This window comes from Lissotriton helveticus, chromosome 2_1 (genome assembly GCF_964261635.1).
Source record: "Lissotriton helveticus chromosome 2_1, aLisHel1.1, whole genome shotgun sequence".
NCBI lineage: Eukaryota > Metazoa > Chordata > Amphibia > Caudata > Salamandridae > Lissotriton > Lissotriton helveticus.
Window position 1 is genome coordinate 110,077,957 of NC_136059.1, and position 17,925 is coordinate 110,095,881.

At 50.3% G+C, this 17,925-nt stretch overlaps 1 protein-coding gene across 2 annotated transcripts in view; it reads right to left on the reverse strand.

The window, feature by feature from the left end:
* Nucleotides 1-17,925, reverse strand: part of LOC144819236 (PC-esterase domain-containing protein 1A-like) — a 359,196-nt gene that overhangs the window by 172,324 nt on the left and 168,947 nt on the right. For both annotated transcript variants that reach the window (XM_078677207.1, XM_078677208.1), the window contains one exon: nucleotides 5,408-5,558. In XM_078677207.1, the coding sequence (XP_078533333.1) occupies nucleotides 5,408-5,558 (151 nt within the window). The remainder of the gene's footprint in view (nucleotides 1-5,407; nucleotides 5,559-17,925) is intronic.

A 17,925-nucleotide genomic window follows, 5' to 3' on the forward strand; every position in this document is an offset into this window, starting at 1 on the left:
TCAAATAAATGGTTTAGCAGAAAGTGCAACACATTACCTTAATGCTATCTTAGCAGTAAATAAGCACCCACAAACTAGATTTACCAGAAACTTAATTGAAATTAGGCAAGAAAATGCTACATCTAACTACCAAATCCAATATCATTCCTCCTCCAGGTGACCATACCTATCTGGCTTAGTATACCTAAATTAATTTATACAACACCACAAACCACTTCAAACATTTAATATTCTGAGATGCTGCGCTCAGCCACAATTAAAGATAACCGCTTGAATTTAGTTTCGGCATACTCACCATTTGCTGATAAATACATACACCTAAATTGTGTCAGATCTGACGAATTTGCAAAGTCTGCTTGTTTTATTGTACTAGAATGATTGTACACTGTTACGGAATATGTTTGAATACATTGACTAACAGACAACACAAATAGGATCTCATATAAAGACAGTACAGAGAGGTATAGATGTGTACACAGACACCATGCAATCAAGCACATGCACATAGTGATGGCTGTTTGGATATACTGCTAGATAAATACAATGATTGCAATGGGTGCATATAATACAATAGTTTATGGGTGGGTAAACAGATCGGTGTAAATGTATATATGGATGGATGCATGTGTGTATGTGGGAGTGGACTGATGAATACCTGGGGTAAAGGAGGATTGCACTGGTGACGTTGGTAGATCTGGAAAAAAGGCACAAGTGGATGGTATTACAGGTGAACTAATTTAAAGGTATGAGAGATGATGGATGCAAGGCTAAACAGAAAAGTTCCCCCACAGCCCCAAAGGCTTAGCCGAAGAGTGTAGGAAGGTAGATCCCTGACTATGGTTGCCCCCAACTTTTTGCCTGGTGTTTTGCTGGTTTTCTGACTAAGTTGACCTGGGGCCCTGCTATTCAGGACCCCAGGCCTACTGCTCTCTCTGTAAAATGGATTCCATGTACCTTAGGTACATATCTAATTGGATACTGAGTCACCTTATCAGTCCCTGTACAGTGCACCTAAGGTACCCAGGGCATAGGTGTACCCAGGGCCTACCAGGGGCTGCAGCATGTATTATGCCACCCCTGGCTGGCCATCCAAATCTGACACAACTGGCTGCACGACAGCTGGGGCAAGGTGGTGTAATCACCCTTTGCTTTAGATATAGTATACCTATATCTAACCCTAAAATGGGCACACAGATCTCCTATCAGTCACTCCTATGGCAGGCCTTGACAATCCTGAAGGCAGAGTGCTTGGAATCGTGTGAGATAGTGCTCTGGCATGAGCTGAGCCTGTCTGCGGCTTTCGGGATCTATCCTTTAGCCGTTTCCATGATAACGCATACCATATACTCTTAAGTGCATTATAATCCTCGCCGTTATATGCCAACTCTGGTATCGCTTTATCAAAACATGTCGAGTAAGGTGTCATACGAATTGGAATACTAACCCCTCGCCAATTCTGGCGACGGGGTTAGCATTCCACCCTTCTAGAGGGACACGACATGTTGGTAACCTGTAACCCCGGTTAAAGTCAGACAGAGCCTTAGCTCCACAAAATGGATGCTGCCACCGAGACATAAGTCTGCCCTCCTGTTGCTGGGAGTCCTCCCAGCGCAGGAGGCAAGGACAAAGGGTTTCCTGTCAGGGGCGGTGCCAGCACCGTCCCAGACAGGATTTTGTGTATCCTAGGTAGGCAGGGCTTTAGAGGAAGGTGACTGCAAGTGGCACCCCGGTGCTCACTGTGCATAGGCCGGCTTGAACCAGTTCCAGGGGCACACCAGACCCTGGGCTGGGGAAAAGCCCGCCAAAGGAGAGGGGTGTAACCACCCCCCTCCTAGTCCCACCCATAGGGCAGGACTTAGTCACGTGCCAGCCCCCTTTTGCAGGATAAAGGTAGGAGCAGGCCCCCTTCCAAAGTAGATCATCTTTGAATCCTGAAACTACTTTCTACGAAAGGAACTCTCGACTTCTTCTCAAGATTTCTCCCTTGTGACTAAGGAGTAGTCACCCTGCAGCAGCAGGCACCAACCAAGCATCGCGGTCTGCTGTAAGTCTCTCCTCCGGATCAAGACTGCCCAGCACGACGAGAACCGGCTTCCCTGGCACCTCTGACCTCAACCTGCATCATCAGCCCAGCTGTGATCCGTGGGTGTGACGAGACCTCGAGGGACCGGCCATCTTTAAAGACTGCACGACGCTTGTCCAGCACGACCACCGAGTGACCCTCGACTGAGTGCTTTGGGGTAAGAGAAGCCCCGACCCTGAGCAGCTCCAGCACCGAAGTTCAGCCCCCCTGCATCCACGAGATCTGCGTGGGGCCCTTCTGCTCTTTGCTGCTCACCGCGTTGTCCCGGTCACTTGCCCGTTGGCTAGTGGCCCTCTGACGACGAACTTCGACGACAAACACCGCTGGTCTGGTTGCTCCAGACTGGCCCTTGCTCCCCTCCAACAGAGGAGCACCCCGGACCCTCCTGGTCCACTCCAGACGCCATTTTGAGTCCACCGCGTGGGCTTGCATTTGCCAAGACTTGTTGCCCCAATCCTGGGTCCAGCGAGGTCGACAGCAGACACCTTCGTGGGACAGCTCGCACCTCCATCCTGGTCGCCGACAACGCCTCCTGGTCCGAGAGACTGCAGAGCCCAGCAGCGCCCACTCACCTGGTCGAGGTGACTTCGTCCGGTGCCAGCCTGGTGCCCACCTAAATCACTGGCTAGTGATTCAGAACTTGGTCCCCTCTGCTTACAGGTCTTCTTCGTCCCTGATCCAGGCTTGGATCACCACGAACTTCTTCACTGGCCGCCTGCCAGCAACTTCTCTCTTCAGGCTCCTGGTTCGTCAACGAGGGTTTCCGACGCCACTTGAACCCTATGCAGCCGCAGCCCCTGGGCTAGGTAAACCGAGTACTCCGGTGCTCCAGCGTAGTCCAACACTCTAAGTGTCCGGATCCACTTTCGTTTTTGACCTACCTAGTCGGGTTTGCCCGAGAACAGTAACTTTGTCTTTGCTAGCCTCCATAGACTTTTTCCCACCTTACGCGGGAGAGTTCCCACTCTGCACACGACGTCCCTAGGCCTCCTGCTTGCAATCTAAAAGGTTCAGTAGTCCAGTCCTAGCGATTCTAAAGCCTATGAGAATAGTACCTACCTGCTAGTAATTTCGCATTCCACTTTTTGTGTATATGGTTTTTCGTGCCCCTCGGGCATTTGTGTAAATTGTGCGACTTCAAGTATTTTCTTAAGAGTTTTGTTGTGTGCTTAGCTCCCTGTCTCATAAAGAGCCAGGGTAGTCTTGTTATAAAAAAAATATACTTTATTTTTGATAACAACTTGTGTGGGGTCCTTTCACTTGGTGTTCAAGGGGTAAATGTGATGGTAAAACAGCTGGCTTAAGACGCCCTCTAGAGTCTTAGCCTTAGACTGCTCGTATCCATGCTACTAGGATAGCTGGTCTATAAGGTTGACTTACAACCAATCATCAATAAGGGTTGTCTGGACTGATACATAGTGATCACTAGAATAGTGAGCACTGCATATCAGGCCAACTTCTCACAAAGAGAGCAAATTAGAAAGATGCCATAACAAATAGGAAAAGAGGAGCGACATGACCAGAGGCAAATTAGTAATCATCCACATCACTTAAGGCAGCTTTGAGGACTCGAAGGACAGACTGGAGAATTCATGTGCTGTGTGAAGGAGCAAAAGCCAGACAGATGATGGACGAAATGCAGAGCAAATCAAACACCCCCGTCAAAAGATCTGGGTTAAATCCATCATTCTTTTGCTCACCATGCCACCCTAGTTTAGACCCAGCCATATGCAAATCAGTCTTGACGCTATGCCTCATGGGAACAGTTCAGCCCGAGCTGCCAAGCCAGGTCCTCCCTGACCAGGAAACCGGTCCTAGGATGCTTGTTTCCAGTCCTGGAGGACCTGGCCTGGCAGTTCGGGTTGGACTGTTCCCATTGGACGAAGGGTCAAGACTGATTTGCATATGGCTGGGTTCAAACTGGAATGGCATGGAAGCAAAACAACGATGGATTTTGCCCAGATCTCTGCACTGGGGTGAATGTATGGCATTGTTTTGCATTCGGTCCATCAATTGTTCTTTTTACGTGTGAAGAAGCACACAAGTGTTACAAAGGGACAAACAAGAAGTCCTCACTTACAGCACCATTGTCACACGTTCAATGTGATGGAGAAGATCAGGAAGATTGGCGTGAAGCATATCAGCGTGAGAGGGCAATGAACATTGGGTCGGTGCAGGAGGCATATAAAAAGAGCGTGGACACAGCGGCCATGTGCTGCAGCAGCTACAATCACGCCAAGGGATCACTATATGCCCCATCACCAAAGCAATGCTGTAAAGTCAGTGCACAATTGAAGAAATGTCTTATGTGAAAAAAACAAGCAAGCCAGAGGACTAACCCCAAAAACTCAACGTAAAGGTCATTGCTTGACTAAAAAGTGAACAACAAAATGTCTGAGTTTATCTCAGCCACTGGTAAAGGCTGTGTGACACATCACAGCCCACCACTGTACTCACTGTTACTGCATATATTTACCAAAATTACATGAAAACCTGCCCGAACTGGTAGAAGGGAAGACAAACCCAAACTGTTGGGTGACACATGGAGCAGCAGTTTGAGTCTAATTGCACTGCAGGCACAGAACAGAAGTCCCTGCATTATATCAGTGACTATTCTTATGCATCTGGTTGCTCTCCCTGCTTGGAGTATACTAGTTCGGAACGCTTCAGAAAGCCGGGATAAGTGCAACTTGGAATAAACGGTTATATTTCTGTTACAGCATCTGTGATGGTATCCAACAGGGATGTAATACATAAAGGACATTTTTCTGCATCAGTCTTAAACTTTAGCCCTTCCTCTAGGCATCCATGTCTTGTAGCCTGGAGATCTCAAGTGAGGTCCCCACCAATGATGGAACTAGTACAATGAGTTCGAAACAAATTCTCTGAACACAGGAGAGGGCAGTAAGTCACCAGGAGAGTTTAGGTGAGGGAGGTTACTTTCGCACAAGATGACAATTTGAAATGGTGTCATTAGTAATACGCGATCAGCACTGGAATGAACATCCCATGCAATTTTTAATTGGTTTTAAATAAAAAACACTGTGAAAACGTCCTAGAGGCCCCCAAAAGGCTATATGTCAACTTAGAACATAGGTCCTATAATCGATCTCCATTATGACAACATGGTTGATTACACACCTTGTCAGTCATTAAAACAAATTTGGAATGAAGAGAGAAACTGTAGTTACAGAATACAATTGGTAAACTTGTCCGCAGCACAAACACTCTAAACATCAAACTGTGCTTTGACTCAAAGAGGCTACATATTAAAACTCTGAGCCAAGAGGCTCCATGTGGGTTGCATGAAGGGACATACTGTACCTCAGGTATAAGGAAGCCTCCGGTAATCTTGTGGGCAAGAGGCATTGCCATATTCCAAACCAAAAGGCACTCTGGTAGAACCACCTCATCCATGCGGGTAAACATCTTTTCCAAATTTACTTTGTAGTCCTCCATAGAGCGGAGGCCATACCTGAACGAAGACAACAAGAACAGTTTTAAATTGTCAACTCAAAATACCTACTTTCTAAGCCAAATCATAGGAAGCAGAGACAAAAGGCGACGTAGAGATATTTTTACAGCACTACAATGTACAACATTAACTACTTTTTTTGGTATTTTTGTGTTGTTGAAAAATAACTATGGTTAAGAATAAGAAATAATATTCAAAACGATTATGTAACGAGCTAGCATGGTCTACCAGAATATGCCTCTCAAGCTCAGGCTCATCATGTAGCACCCAGCAAGTCGCAACCCTTCCTTATGTAGCAGCTCGGAAGACTGAACGCATGCAAGGTTAACTGTTCTATTGCACTTTCGTTTACTCAAGTTTTCATTATTTATACCAGTAATCTATCTAGGTATATTTCCCGACACGACTAAGAATAATCTAGCTGCTGGACTGAAAACGGATGCACACTATTCTCACTGCACTGTATGTGGCTATACTATATCCATATATTGCTTGTTACTCACACAGCACAACCACTATGCTCAATGTACAGAAAAGGGGCCTAATGTTGAATGTCATGGCAAGAACCCTTATTAATATGAAAATGGAGAATCTATTACAACAATTGCCGCTCTGAAAGAAACATTTTGGCGAAGTGGTGGACATTTCAAGCATTATACATAGTCCAGCAAGACAGGTCCATGCAAAGGCTAGCCATGAGTTATTGAGGTGTGCATATTAGTGAATCATGACTGGACAACATTAGAACAGCATAAGGGGGCAAGGTGGGATACGCATACAATACAATTGTGAAGGAGATCGTCACAACTGTTAAAGTAGTTCCTCAATAAACGGGGCACATATCCTTTCTATCAAATGGTGCTTGATTATGAATTTACCGTGAAATAAAAGAAAGACTAAAGTCGTTTGGCAAAACAGGAACGCACAAGGTACTACTTGTGTAACAATACTTCTGTAAGAGACATTAGTTAGTGATAGATTCCTTACCTTAGAATATCCCCAGGCGTCAGACTGGATCCAAAAAGCTTTAGTCAGCAGTACCCCTGCACTTCGAGAAACTTCGTCATACGGCTCAGTGTGCGTCGTTGGGGTCGTATTCGCCGAGATGACGTCACTGAAGCTAGTTAGACACGCCCACGCCCGCTGAGGTCCGTTCCGTACACAACTTTCTGCAGCAGGAACGCAGAGCCATGTAAGATACTGACCACTGGTGCATAGAAACTAGGGCCCGAAAGGATGACTTAACTCTAGAAATCAGTTCGCAGAACGGGGAGGATGGGTGGGGCGGTAAGGAATCTATCACTAATTAAGGTTTCTTACAGATATATCGTTACACCAGTAGTAACTTGTGCATCTAAAAGAGACACGTTAGTAATAGCTTCCTTAACTTAGAATAGATACCCCAGCAATACCAACCCCGGTGGTGGGTCTGAAAACAAGAATACATCAGAAAGTTACGGAGAACAGAACGGCCAAAGAAGCCGTCTATCCGGACCGGACTGTCAAGGCAATAATGCTTTGCAAAAGTGTGCAGCGAAACCCACATGGCAGCCTGACAGATGTCTTGCAGGGGGGACACCGCGTCCCAATGCAGTAGTAGCTGCTGTCGCCCTGGTAGAATGGGCATGCAGCCCCACCGGAGGTTCCTTTTAAGCCATTGAATAACAGGCCTCGATACACAAGATTACCCAGCGGGAGATAGTCCACTTGTGAACAGCCCGGCCTTTCTTGGCGTAGCCAACAAAAAGCTGGTCATCCACCCAGAACTGTTGTGCGATTCAGGTAAAATTAAAGCACACGTTTTGGGTCCCGAGGGTGGAGCCTCTCTTCCTCTCTGGAAGGGTGCGGAGGCAGAAAGAAAGTGGGCAAGGTGACAGTCTGCCCGATGTGGAAGGCAGTGACAACCTTTGGCAAGAAGTAAGGACGAGTGCGAAGCACAACCTTGTCCGGATGAACAGTCAGAAAGGGAGGCTTACAAGAAAGAGCCTGAAGCTCACTCACTCTACTGGCAGAGGTAATAGCCACCAGGAAGGCAGTTTTCAAAGTCAGAAGACGTATAGGACAATTGTGAAGTGGCTCAAAGGGAGAGCACATGAGAAGTCAAAACAAGATTAAAGTCCCACTGTGGCATTAGGAAAGGAACAGGAGGAAACCTATGCGTAATGCCTTTTGAGAATCTCTGTACAACATGGGACTTGAAAAGAGAAGGCTGGTCTGGAAGCCAAAGTAAGGCTGAAATGGCTGAAAGATAGCCCTTGATAGTGCCCAGAGCAGAGCTCTGCTGGGCCAGAGAAAGAAGGAACAAAAGGACCTCAGAAAGAGGGACAGAAAGGGGTTCCAGTCTTGGCTGTGCACCATGCCACAAATTTGGTCCACCTGCAGGCGTATACAGATTTAGTGGAGGGACGCCTGGCTGCCAGAATGACATCACAGACTTCGGGAGGCAAGTCAAATGGAATCAACTGTCGCCGCTCAATCTCCACGCATGTAGGTGGAGGCTGGACAGGTGCGGGTGGAGAACCGTTGCCTGCGACAGAAAATCCTCCCGCAGTCGTATCGGGGGATCCAGGCTCATACTGAGTATCTCAGAATACCAAACTCCTCGAGCCAAGTCCGAAGCCACAAGGGACTTAGGCCCGGTCGCACGTGAAATTCTTCAGCACTCTGGGTAGAAGAGGTATAGGCGGAAAGGCATACAACAGACCGCAGCTCCACTCGTGACGACAAGCATCGCAGAGCGAGTGCCGCCTTGGAAATTCCAACGCGCAGAACTGCGGATATTGCACATTCTATTCTGTGGTGAATAGATCTAACCACGGCTCTCCCCACTGTTGAAAGAGACCTTGCGCCACCTCCGAGTGAAGACGCCATTCGTGATCCATCAGAAACCGGCGGCTGAGCTCATCTGCCCTGGCGTTCAAAGATCCCGCCAGGTGTTGAACCGTCAAGGAAAGGCTGGGACGTTCCAGCCATGTCCAGAGGCGCAGAGCATCCTGACATAGGGTCCACGACCCCACCCCGCCCTGTTTCAATACCACATGGTGGTGGTGTTATCCATGAACACCTGCACTACCTTCCCCCTGACAGAGGGAAGGAATGCCTTCAGTGCAAGAAGGATCGCCCGAAGCTCCAGAAGGTTGATATGGAGTCGGGACTCCGCCAGAGGCATCTGATGTACGCCTCTCCCATGTGGCCGCCCCATTCCAGGAGGGACACGTCCGTCACCACTGTGTGCTCCGGTTGGGGAAGGGAGAGGGATCTGCAGCTGACCCAATGGTGATTTGTGAGCCACCACTGCAATTGCTGTGCAGTGTCCTCCGAGATCTGGCCGTAATCGGACAGGTTTCTCGGATGCTGCGCCCACTGGAACTTCAGGTCCCACTGCAGAGCCCGCATATCCACCTGGAATGGTTGATCAGCAGGATGCAGGAGGCCATGAGTCCCAGCAGCCTCAAGGTAGTCTTGACCAAAACCCAGGATAATGGCTGAAAGCTCGGAATCATAGCCCGACTGTCCTGGACTCGCTGTTCGGGAGGATAAACCCGAAATTGTGCCGTGTCCAGAACTGCTCCGATGAAGAGGAGCTTCTGGGAGGGAACCAGGTGAGACTTCGGCACGTTGATGGAAAACCCCAGCAAATGCAGGAGGTGGGCTGTAGTCTGGAGGCGGGAGACGACTGTCTGGGGCGAGCCCGCCTTGAACAACCAGTCGTCGAGATAGGGGAAGACTGAAACCCCTGATCTGCGCAGATGAGCTGCGACCACCAACATCATTTTCGTGAACACCGAGGGGCACTTGTAAGGCCAAAGGGGAGCATGGTGAACGGAAAAGGCTCTAGACCCACCGTGAATCGCAGGTAATGCAGATGGGCTGTAAGGATGGGAATATGAAAATAAGCATCCGGCAGGTCCAGTGCTACCATCCAGTCTTGTGGGTCGAGAGCAGACAAGACCTGAGCCAGAGTGAGCATCTTGAACTTCTCCTTCCGGAGGAAGCGATTTACGTTCCGAAGGTCTAAGATGGGACGTAGACCTTTGTCCTTCTATGGAATCAAGAAGTAGTGGGAGTAACAACCATGACCTACTTCTGGCATCGGAACGCACTCGATGGCCCCCTTGGCCAAGAGGGCCGTAACTTCCTGCTGGAGGAGTGCCAAATGACCCCCGACATGCGGTGGAACTGCAGTGGCATGGAGGGGGTGTGGGGTAGACTCGAAGGGGAGGGGGTAGCCCCTTCAGACAATCTCCAGAACCCACCCATCTGATGTAATGGTGCGCCTGTGGGGGAGAGGAGGACGAATCCTGCCACCCACTGGCGTCTGGTGGGCCTGAAACACGTAATAGGAAGATGTGGAGGCACTGGCAGCGGGGGTGTTGGTCGACTGAACCGAACGCTGGCCCTGTGACCCGACTCTGCGAGCCTCACGTCCTCGACTGCTCTGGGACTGTTGCTGCGCAGGTTTGTTCTGAAATGAACGTGTTTGTACGCCCCTACCAGAGCTTCAAAAGGAACAAAAATTAGAAGCGGGGGGGTGGGGGGGGGGGGGGGGGGAGGGGGGAGTACGTGTGGCTGAAAGGCCTAAGGACTTGGCCGTGGCTCAAGAGTCCTTGAAACGCTCCAATGTGGAATCCGCCTCATCACCAAAAAGGCGAGTGCCATCGAAGGGCATGTCCATCAAAGTATCCTGAACATCTGCAGAAAAAAACAGTCGTCCTCAACCAGGCATGACGGCGTAGCGCCACCGTAGTGGAAATCGCCCTACCCAGCGAATCGGAGGTATCAAGACCACAGCGTATAGTGAACTAGGCCGCATCTCTCCCCTCCATAAGAGCGCGGGAGAGAACTGTCCGGGCCCCCTCCGGACAGCCCCATCCCATACAGAATGGGAATAGCGGCTCAAAAGACAGGCAGTGTTCACAGACTGCAGTCCAGAACTTGCAGAAGAATAAATCTTTTTCCCAAACTGCTCCAATCTCTTAGATTCCTTGTCTGGCAGAGCAGAAGGGAACACACTCGGGGATGTCGAGGCCTGAACCACCAAACTCTCGGTTGCTGGGTGAGGACGGCAGGGTTGCCTGGGGACGGGCGATGGCCCACACCCTTGTCCACAGGGGCCCCTGTATTGGGCCGGGACCAAGTGCCCAGAAGCACATCAGTAAGTGCATCATTAAACGGCAACAGCGGTTCTGTAGAAGAAGCTGGCAGTAGCACTTCAGTTTGCAGGTTGTTCATGACAGACACTGTAGGGAGCTCGAGGTTAAGAGCCTCGGCCACCGTACGTAGCACCGTGGAAAAGGTACCACTCTCCTCCATAGTAGTTGAAGTGGACGGTGAACCAGGCGCAGGAGTGTAATCTGGGCCACCGACCTCCGCATCCTCATCCCAGCTGGGGACAAACTCGCACTGTTCTGCAAGAGGGTCTTCAAACCCTTCCCAGTCCTCCCCTTCCTCCACAAGGGAACGTGGGCAAACAAAAGGGTAAAAGTCTCCCGTCGGGATCGGTGTCAGGAGACATCCCTCCGGCTCTGTGCTGACATTGGAAAAGAAGTCTATGCCGGTATCGGCGCCGTTGACATGGGTGGGGGTTGTATGGGGTCCACCGGCAAGAACGGGGAGCCACGGCCTGAGCCATGGCCTGAGCCATGGAGACCTCTGGGCATCGACGAGGTCGGGGCAAGCGAAGTCGAGGAATGCAGAGCAGTGAGTCTCCCGCGGGGCCCAAAGGGGTGCCGACGGGGCCGCATGGGCCGAAGATACGTGCCATTGCAAACACAAACTCTTGCAACTCTGCCAGAGTCGCCAATGGACCCGGGAAAGGTGGGTAAACTAACGGTAACTGCTCAGGCACCGTTTAAGCCACAGGGGCAGTGCCACCTGCCCCCTCAGCTGCTTGACGCGAGGGGAGGACGAAGAGCAGCAACGCTTATTCAACTTTTTGTGCTTCGCCATACCCGACTGAGTGCAAAGACTTCGAATGATGGTGCTTGCTCCGCGACTGGGCCGTCGACCTTCCACGGGACCGGGGCCTGGAATGACGTGGGGACAACTCTCGGGCCTCCAGCCACTTTTGGGACCGCTCCCGCAAAGTTTTCAGGGCCATTGCCCAGCAGTGGGGGCACAACTCGGTGTCATGGTCACGCCCCAAGCAGAAGAGACACACAAGTGACGGGGCACCGCTCTCCCCGGATCTGCGCTTGCTGGCGCGGAAAAATAAAGTACTGACGTCAGCGTGCGAGGGCGCGTCTAAGTAGCTCCAGTGATGTCATCTCAGTGAATACGACGCCAACGAATCACGCGGAGCTGTACGACAACGCTCATCGATGCGCAGGGGTCCTGATGACGAAAGCTTTCCGGATCCAGTCTGACACCTGAGGATATTCTAAGGTAAGGAATCTATCACTAACGTGTCTCTTTCAGATAGCTAGTTCAAACGCACTGGCCGGAAGAGCAGGCAACTTAGACGGGGGTCTGAAGACTATCTTAAAGTACATTGGTTTTGGCCGACATTTTATTAATTTCATAAAGTGTAAGAAAGCAATTCAGGCTTCTTTTTAGAACATAATCTGGTCCTAGTCACGGAGTCATAAAAAATGTCACTTGATAAGAAACACAGACGGTCTCAACGCCGCATGGACCCAATGCGGCGCAAGTGGGTACGTGTCCAGATGTTAAACATTGGGAGCACGTAATCACTGTGTGTAGTGTTCATGCTGTGTTCGGATTAGCTGAGTGTTCCGAACTTGATGTGGCATCGGACTTTATAGTGATTTGGGGCTGCGTGCCCCTCCGGCCAAATGTGTTTTATTGGGGCCAATCTCTTGAGACCATTGTGGTGGCGCTGCTGTGGGATTGATCTGGGTTTTGCTGTTTGCACGTTTTTTCTAAGGGTTACATATCTGCCCACCCCTTCCTCCTCCCTATGATCCGTCAATAAGTTCCTTAGGGCCTAAGTTGCAGGGCCCGTCTAACTATGTATTTCTGACTTGGGTTGAGGTGAAGGTCATATCCAGTGAATTCAACAACGCTGATGAGAGTTTATTATGAGTCCCTATATCATGGTGTATATCGACATCTTATTTATCAATAATAACATTCTACCCTTTAGTAGAATTTTCAACTACATCCTTTACCCCCTACTTAACGAGTCACAATATTCGAGGTTTGTTGTGTTTCTGTTGTGTCTTACTTATTCCCTAATTACTTGCATTCTACCTAACTTGAGGTCTGCGTTTTCACAGCAGGAAAACCACAAAAAAATTGGAAAAAAAGAACAATGGGAAGCAATGACAAGCAGAATCTAGTGACCCATTGCAGGAATCAGGAATAGAAGTCTATAAACCAGTTCTGCTCAGGGGCACATCCCTCCTTCAGGTCAGCTTGTAGACTATACATCTGGTGGATGGCAAGTCGGAAAGTACAACAGGAAGCATTGATTTTTGCACACCCCCACCCTCCATCATGATCATCAATCCAACACATACCGATGTTGCATCACCATGAAGGGGGTGGCTTAGTTCTTCCTTGATAACATTTAGGTGGAGTTCAATATTGTTGATATTATTAAGTAGCTTCCACCTGGTTCTGTAGCCAGTGGGTGTTCGCCTTTATTTTGCAAGGTAAAGAAAGGTATGGAACCTACGTCTTATGGAATGTCCATGTACTGAGCACAGCTAACGATCAGCATTTCTTTTTTCTTGAGCATAATGCAATATAGATTTATTCAGTGGTAAATGCTGGTGCAAATCGGACAGATATTCTCCAGGGATGAAAATTGTCAGGGTGTGTCTGGTTACAAGGGTGCAGAGGTCCCGCCATCCGGGTACATGCTGGGTGTAGGCAAACTCCCCATATTGCCAGCAAGTGTCCATCAAAAGAGAGGTGACCCATTGCATAGCTGGTAAGTGCAATATTGCTTCACAATGTGGTAAAGTCGGTATCTTACTTTTGGCTCTGAAACACAAGGTATACAGTAAAGGCAGGCCAGAGCTGGGTCCCTTGAGTCACTGTTGTGGTCAGATATTAGCCCTAATAACCCAGGTGGGTCAATGTGATGGGGCGTGCGGACCGAATATGACTATCCCAACGGACTGGTGGTCCGCCACCCCCCTCTCACCTTGCCCCTTTTCCCCACAGCTACCACCTTGTCCTTGGAACAAGGAACCTGAGTCGGGCTGGCCGGATGACAACAACACGTTTGGCCCCTTTAAGACCCCGGACCAAGAAGAAGAGGCCCGCCCCTCAACAGCGTCACCACGTCAAAAGGAGGAAGTAGGAGAGATGAGACGGACGGCGTTTCCCTGGAGGTAGCTGACAACGAGGGAGACGGACGGCGGTATACAGAACCGAAAGAGACCGGGAGTGACACGCCAGGAGGCCAACGTTTCTATGCTTTGCCCCGCCACGTTCCCACGGGAGGAGCGTGGCTACAAGAGGTACGGGCCGGGTAGCGGGTTGGGTCAGGCGGAGGAGTCAGCCCCGTGTATAAATATTGTACAGCCCTTTGTAAAGTACCCTGTCCGTTCACGTGCACTCCTACCACACCCTTTGTTTTAGAAGTGTGCACCTTATCACCGTTGGTTTCCCTCACTCCCGGCCCTTAAGAGTGTTCCCGGAACCAAGCAATTATCTGACTCAAGTTTCCTTTATTTTCGGTACCGGAGCGGAACACGGAGCGGAGAGACGTCCCCTTCCGGAGCACAACAGCCCCTGTCCTCATACCGGGAATAGCCAAGCTGGAGCAAGCTACTTTTCCTTTGGACCCTGCAGTGCATACGAGAGAACGAGCAACCCCCTTGATGAAAAAGACATATATACCAATAAAGCCTTCCCTGAAACCTTTACTCAAGGCGCCAGTGTTTCTCTTTACCGCAACACCTCCAGTCAGTCCCAGCTCAGTAGCCGAAACCCTGCACGTCCCAACCCCCTCGGGACAGTCTTATAGTCAGTTCTTCCATGAATGCGTACACCAACTATCCGCAAGCGATCTCTGGAATCTTAACCCTAGTAACATTGTCTTCAAAACAAGCATCAAGAAGCCCATCCGTATAGGGTCTCATAATACTGACAAAGCCCTTTTCGCCAAACGCAAGCAAGCACTGGCAATGATCAATTCTTACCTGCTGGCTTCTCTTCCATCATATCTGCCCTGGGCATACCCCCCTGTACTTAAAATTGCAGTTTACGGCACTTCGTTTGGAGGAATGGCATTTTCTGAAACATTTACCTCTTTGGCATCGCACATCAGATGAGCTACAGTGCAGGGGCTGCGGAGACTTGGTAGAGTCCCTGGAGCATGTTCTATGCCTCTGCCCTGCGTTGCTGACCCAGCGCAGACTAAAACTGAGACTAGAGTGGAACACATTGGGAGTCCGGTCCTGCAGGCAGGCAATTATCATGGCATTGAACACAGCTTTAAACATAAGCTTTACCATCTTTATTCACCGTGCATAACGCAAACTCAACCAGCAAACTGCAGGCCCAGCAACAATCTTGAAGTGCACAGGCGACTAAAACAATAGCAAACCTATGAAGCTCTATTTCAGTACAACCTGTGTTCTCTGCCCCTGCAATTCTATGGAACGCGGTCCAGACGACTCAATACTGACTATCGACAACTGATAGCTGCTTCACTGAACTGTTCTTATCTCTTCGGTCTTTCTGCAATTCGGTGTCTTATATGTAGTTTTTAGCTGTAACATTCACTCCCTTTTTACATTCTTGTTTTTATGACATTATGCTGCTATTTGGTTTTAAAACATGTAGTCCTATTACACTTTGATCATTTTAAATTCTTCGTTTTGTATATGTATGGTATGTATGTCTTGCTTTTATGATAATTTTTAATCTAATGAAGTCCCATTAATTAAAAACAAGGTATACAGTACAAGTTTCTGTACAATTGGGGGTTGTCCCTTTCTTTCTAACCACATGTACCTATCTACCTCAGTGACATTCTGACATGGGACATCAATGTAGGCAGTTCAACCCTTCTCTTCCCTGCTAGACTCATTTCCCCTGGTATCAACAAGGTGAGGTGAGAGGCCCTGCCCTGGAACTCCATGTCGGGCCCATTTGTTATTAAAGAATACTGACCCAGATACTAAGTGCCACAGGCAGTGGCTTGAGCGGATTTGTGTGTGCACCATTGTGGGATGGTCTTGCTGCCTTCAAGAACCTCTTTTCTGAGAAATCTCAGGGCCAAACTGTGTCCTCCCTTATAGTGCACCACATGCGCACACTGTCTAGCTCAGTTTTGAATGGCGCTTGGGCTCAGCGAAAAAGTGCAATGCTGTTGGGGTGGTTTCATACCAGGTGATGTTCACAACTATTCTATGTGGTTCTACTCTACTGGGTTGCGTCTTGGCCCTCTTCTTACATGAATATATGTCAATCACGATATACTTTTTTCTGACAGCGTTTAAAAAGGAGCTGTAACAGCAATACTGGCAGTATCGTGCATGTTTTTGTTTTACGAGATATCTTACAACGAACAACAATTAGGACAAATCACATTTTTACTTATCTGTTTTTGCCGAATAACATTACAAAAACATCCAGCTGTAATTCTTAAAAGTTCAGGAAGCTTAACCTATCAGCTGGAGTGAGCACCATGGGAACGCTTGACCTCCTGGTAGGTCGCTCCCCCTCCCGCCGCAGCTCCTGTGCCGGTTCTGCCGCCTTGCCGCTCCTGAAGACTGCCTGCTTCTTCCGATCCAGTGCCCGTGCCTCCTGCCCTGTACCGCCGCGACTGCCCATGGTCGCTGTCTCCCGCTCCTGCCGCCGTTTCCTGGGCCCGTCGTTCCGCTGCCCTTCCTGTGTAGCCCCTCTGCCCTGTTCACCACTGTCCCCACTGCCTCGTTGCTCATCCCTTGGCCCCGCTCCCCCCCGCCCCGAGCACCGCGCTTCCCTGCTTTCCAGCCGCTGCCCCCCAGCGCCCATTGGCCGTGCCGTCCCTCCTCCGCATCCCAGCTGAACCTCCCTCCCCTCCTTCCCTTAAATGCCGGCCGCTGCGAGGCCGCGCATCGGGCGCGCCGCTGGCGCGCCAAAGGTGCGCCTAAGGCAAGCCCGTCCGCGCCGTCCGCACCCAGCAGCAGAAACCCTGGACCACGCACCATCCACGAAGACCGCATCCGGTACGATGCCAACACCCTCCTCGCACTCAACCACGGATGACCACTCAGTTGCCACAAGGCCGCCCCCAAGCGCACCCACAGCCCCTTCACCTGCCGGAACTGCAGCTTCTCCTGCATCAAAGACGCCGAGGCTCCCGCAACAACAGAGCCGAACCAGCTCCGATGCACCCTGCTCAACACCCGCTCCGCACGCAAACACGCCGTCGAGTTCTGGGACCTACTCGACTCCACAGCACCAGACATTGCCTTCCTGACCGAGACCTGGATGAAAAGAGCCTCCGCCCCAGACATCGCAGTGGCCATCCCTGACGGTTACAAGATCACTCGCAGAGACCGTACCAACAGAGTCAGCGGAGGAATCGCCATCATCCACAATAACACCATCAGGATCTCCACAAACACCGCCGACACCCTCAACACCGCCGAACACATGCACTTCCAGATCCACACGGACCCCAAGACCACCCTAAGAGGCCCGTCTACAGACCACCTGGACCCCGCCCCCAATTCTACAACTCCATCGGCGACTTCATCAGCACACACGCACTGACCTCCAACGACTACATTCTCCTCGGCGACCTGAACTGCCACCTGGAAAACAACAACGAAGCAAATCCTCCACCCCGATTGACAACCTCGCTACCCTCGGACAGAAACAGATAGTCACGACACCAACCCACATCGCCGATCACACGCTCGTCGCAGTCTTCTCCTCCAGCCCCCACGTTGCCTTGAGCCACGCCGCCGAACTCACCTGGACCGACCACCACTGCGTACACTTCACCTTCCGGAAACCCGTCATAGGTCACCGCGCCCTGCAGATCCCCCGACGTCGTTGGGGCAAGGTCACCAAGGAACCCCTAACACACTTCGCACTCAACCCACCGACCAACCCCACCAACCCCGAGGAGGGGGCCCGAACCCTCAGACTCTGGATGGAAGACTGCGCCAACTCGCTAGCCCCATTGAGACAGCACGCCAACAGAGACACCAGCCAGAGAGCCAGCTGGTTCACCCCGGAACTACTAGCTTTAAAACGCACCTGTCGGAAACTAGAAAACATCTGGCACAGAGAGAAGATGCCCGACAGCCGCGCAGCCCACAAAGACGCCATCCGCAACCACCACCACCTCATCAGGACCACCAAGAAGGCCTCCTTTAAAGACCGCCTCGAAAACAACGCACACAACAGCAAGGAGCTCTTCAACATCGTTAAGGAACTCTCAAACCCCAGC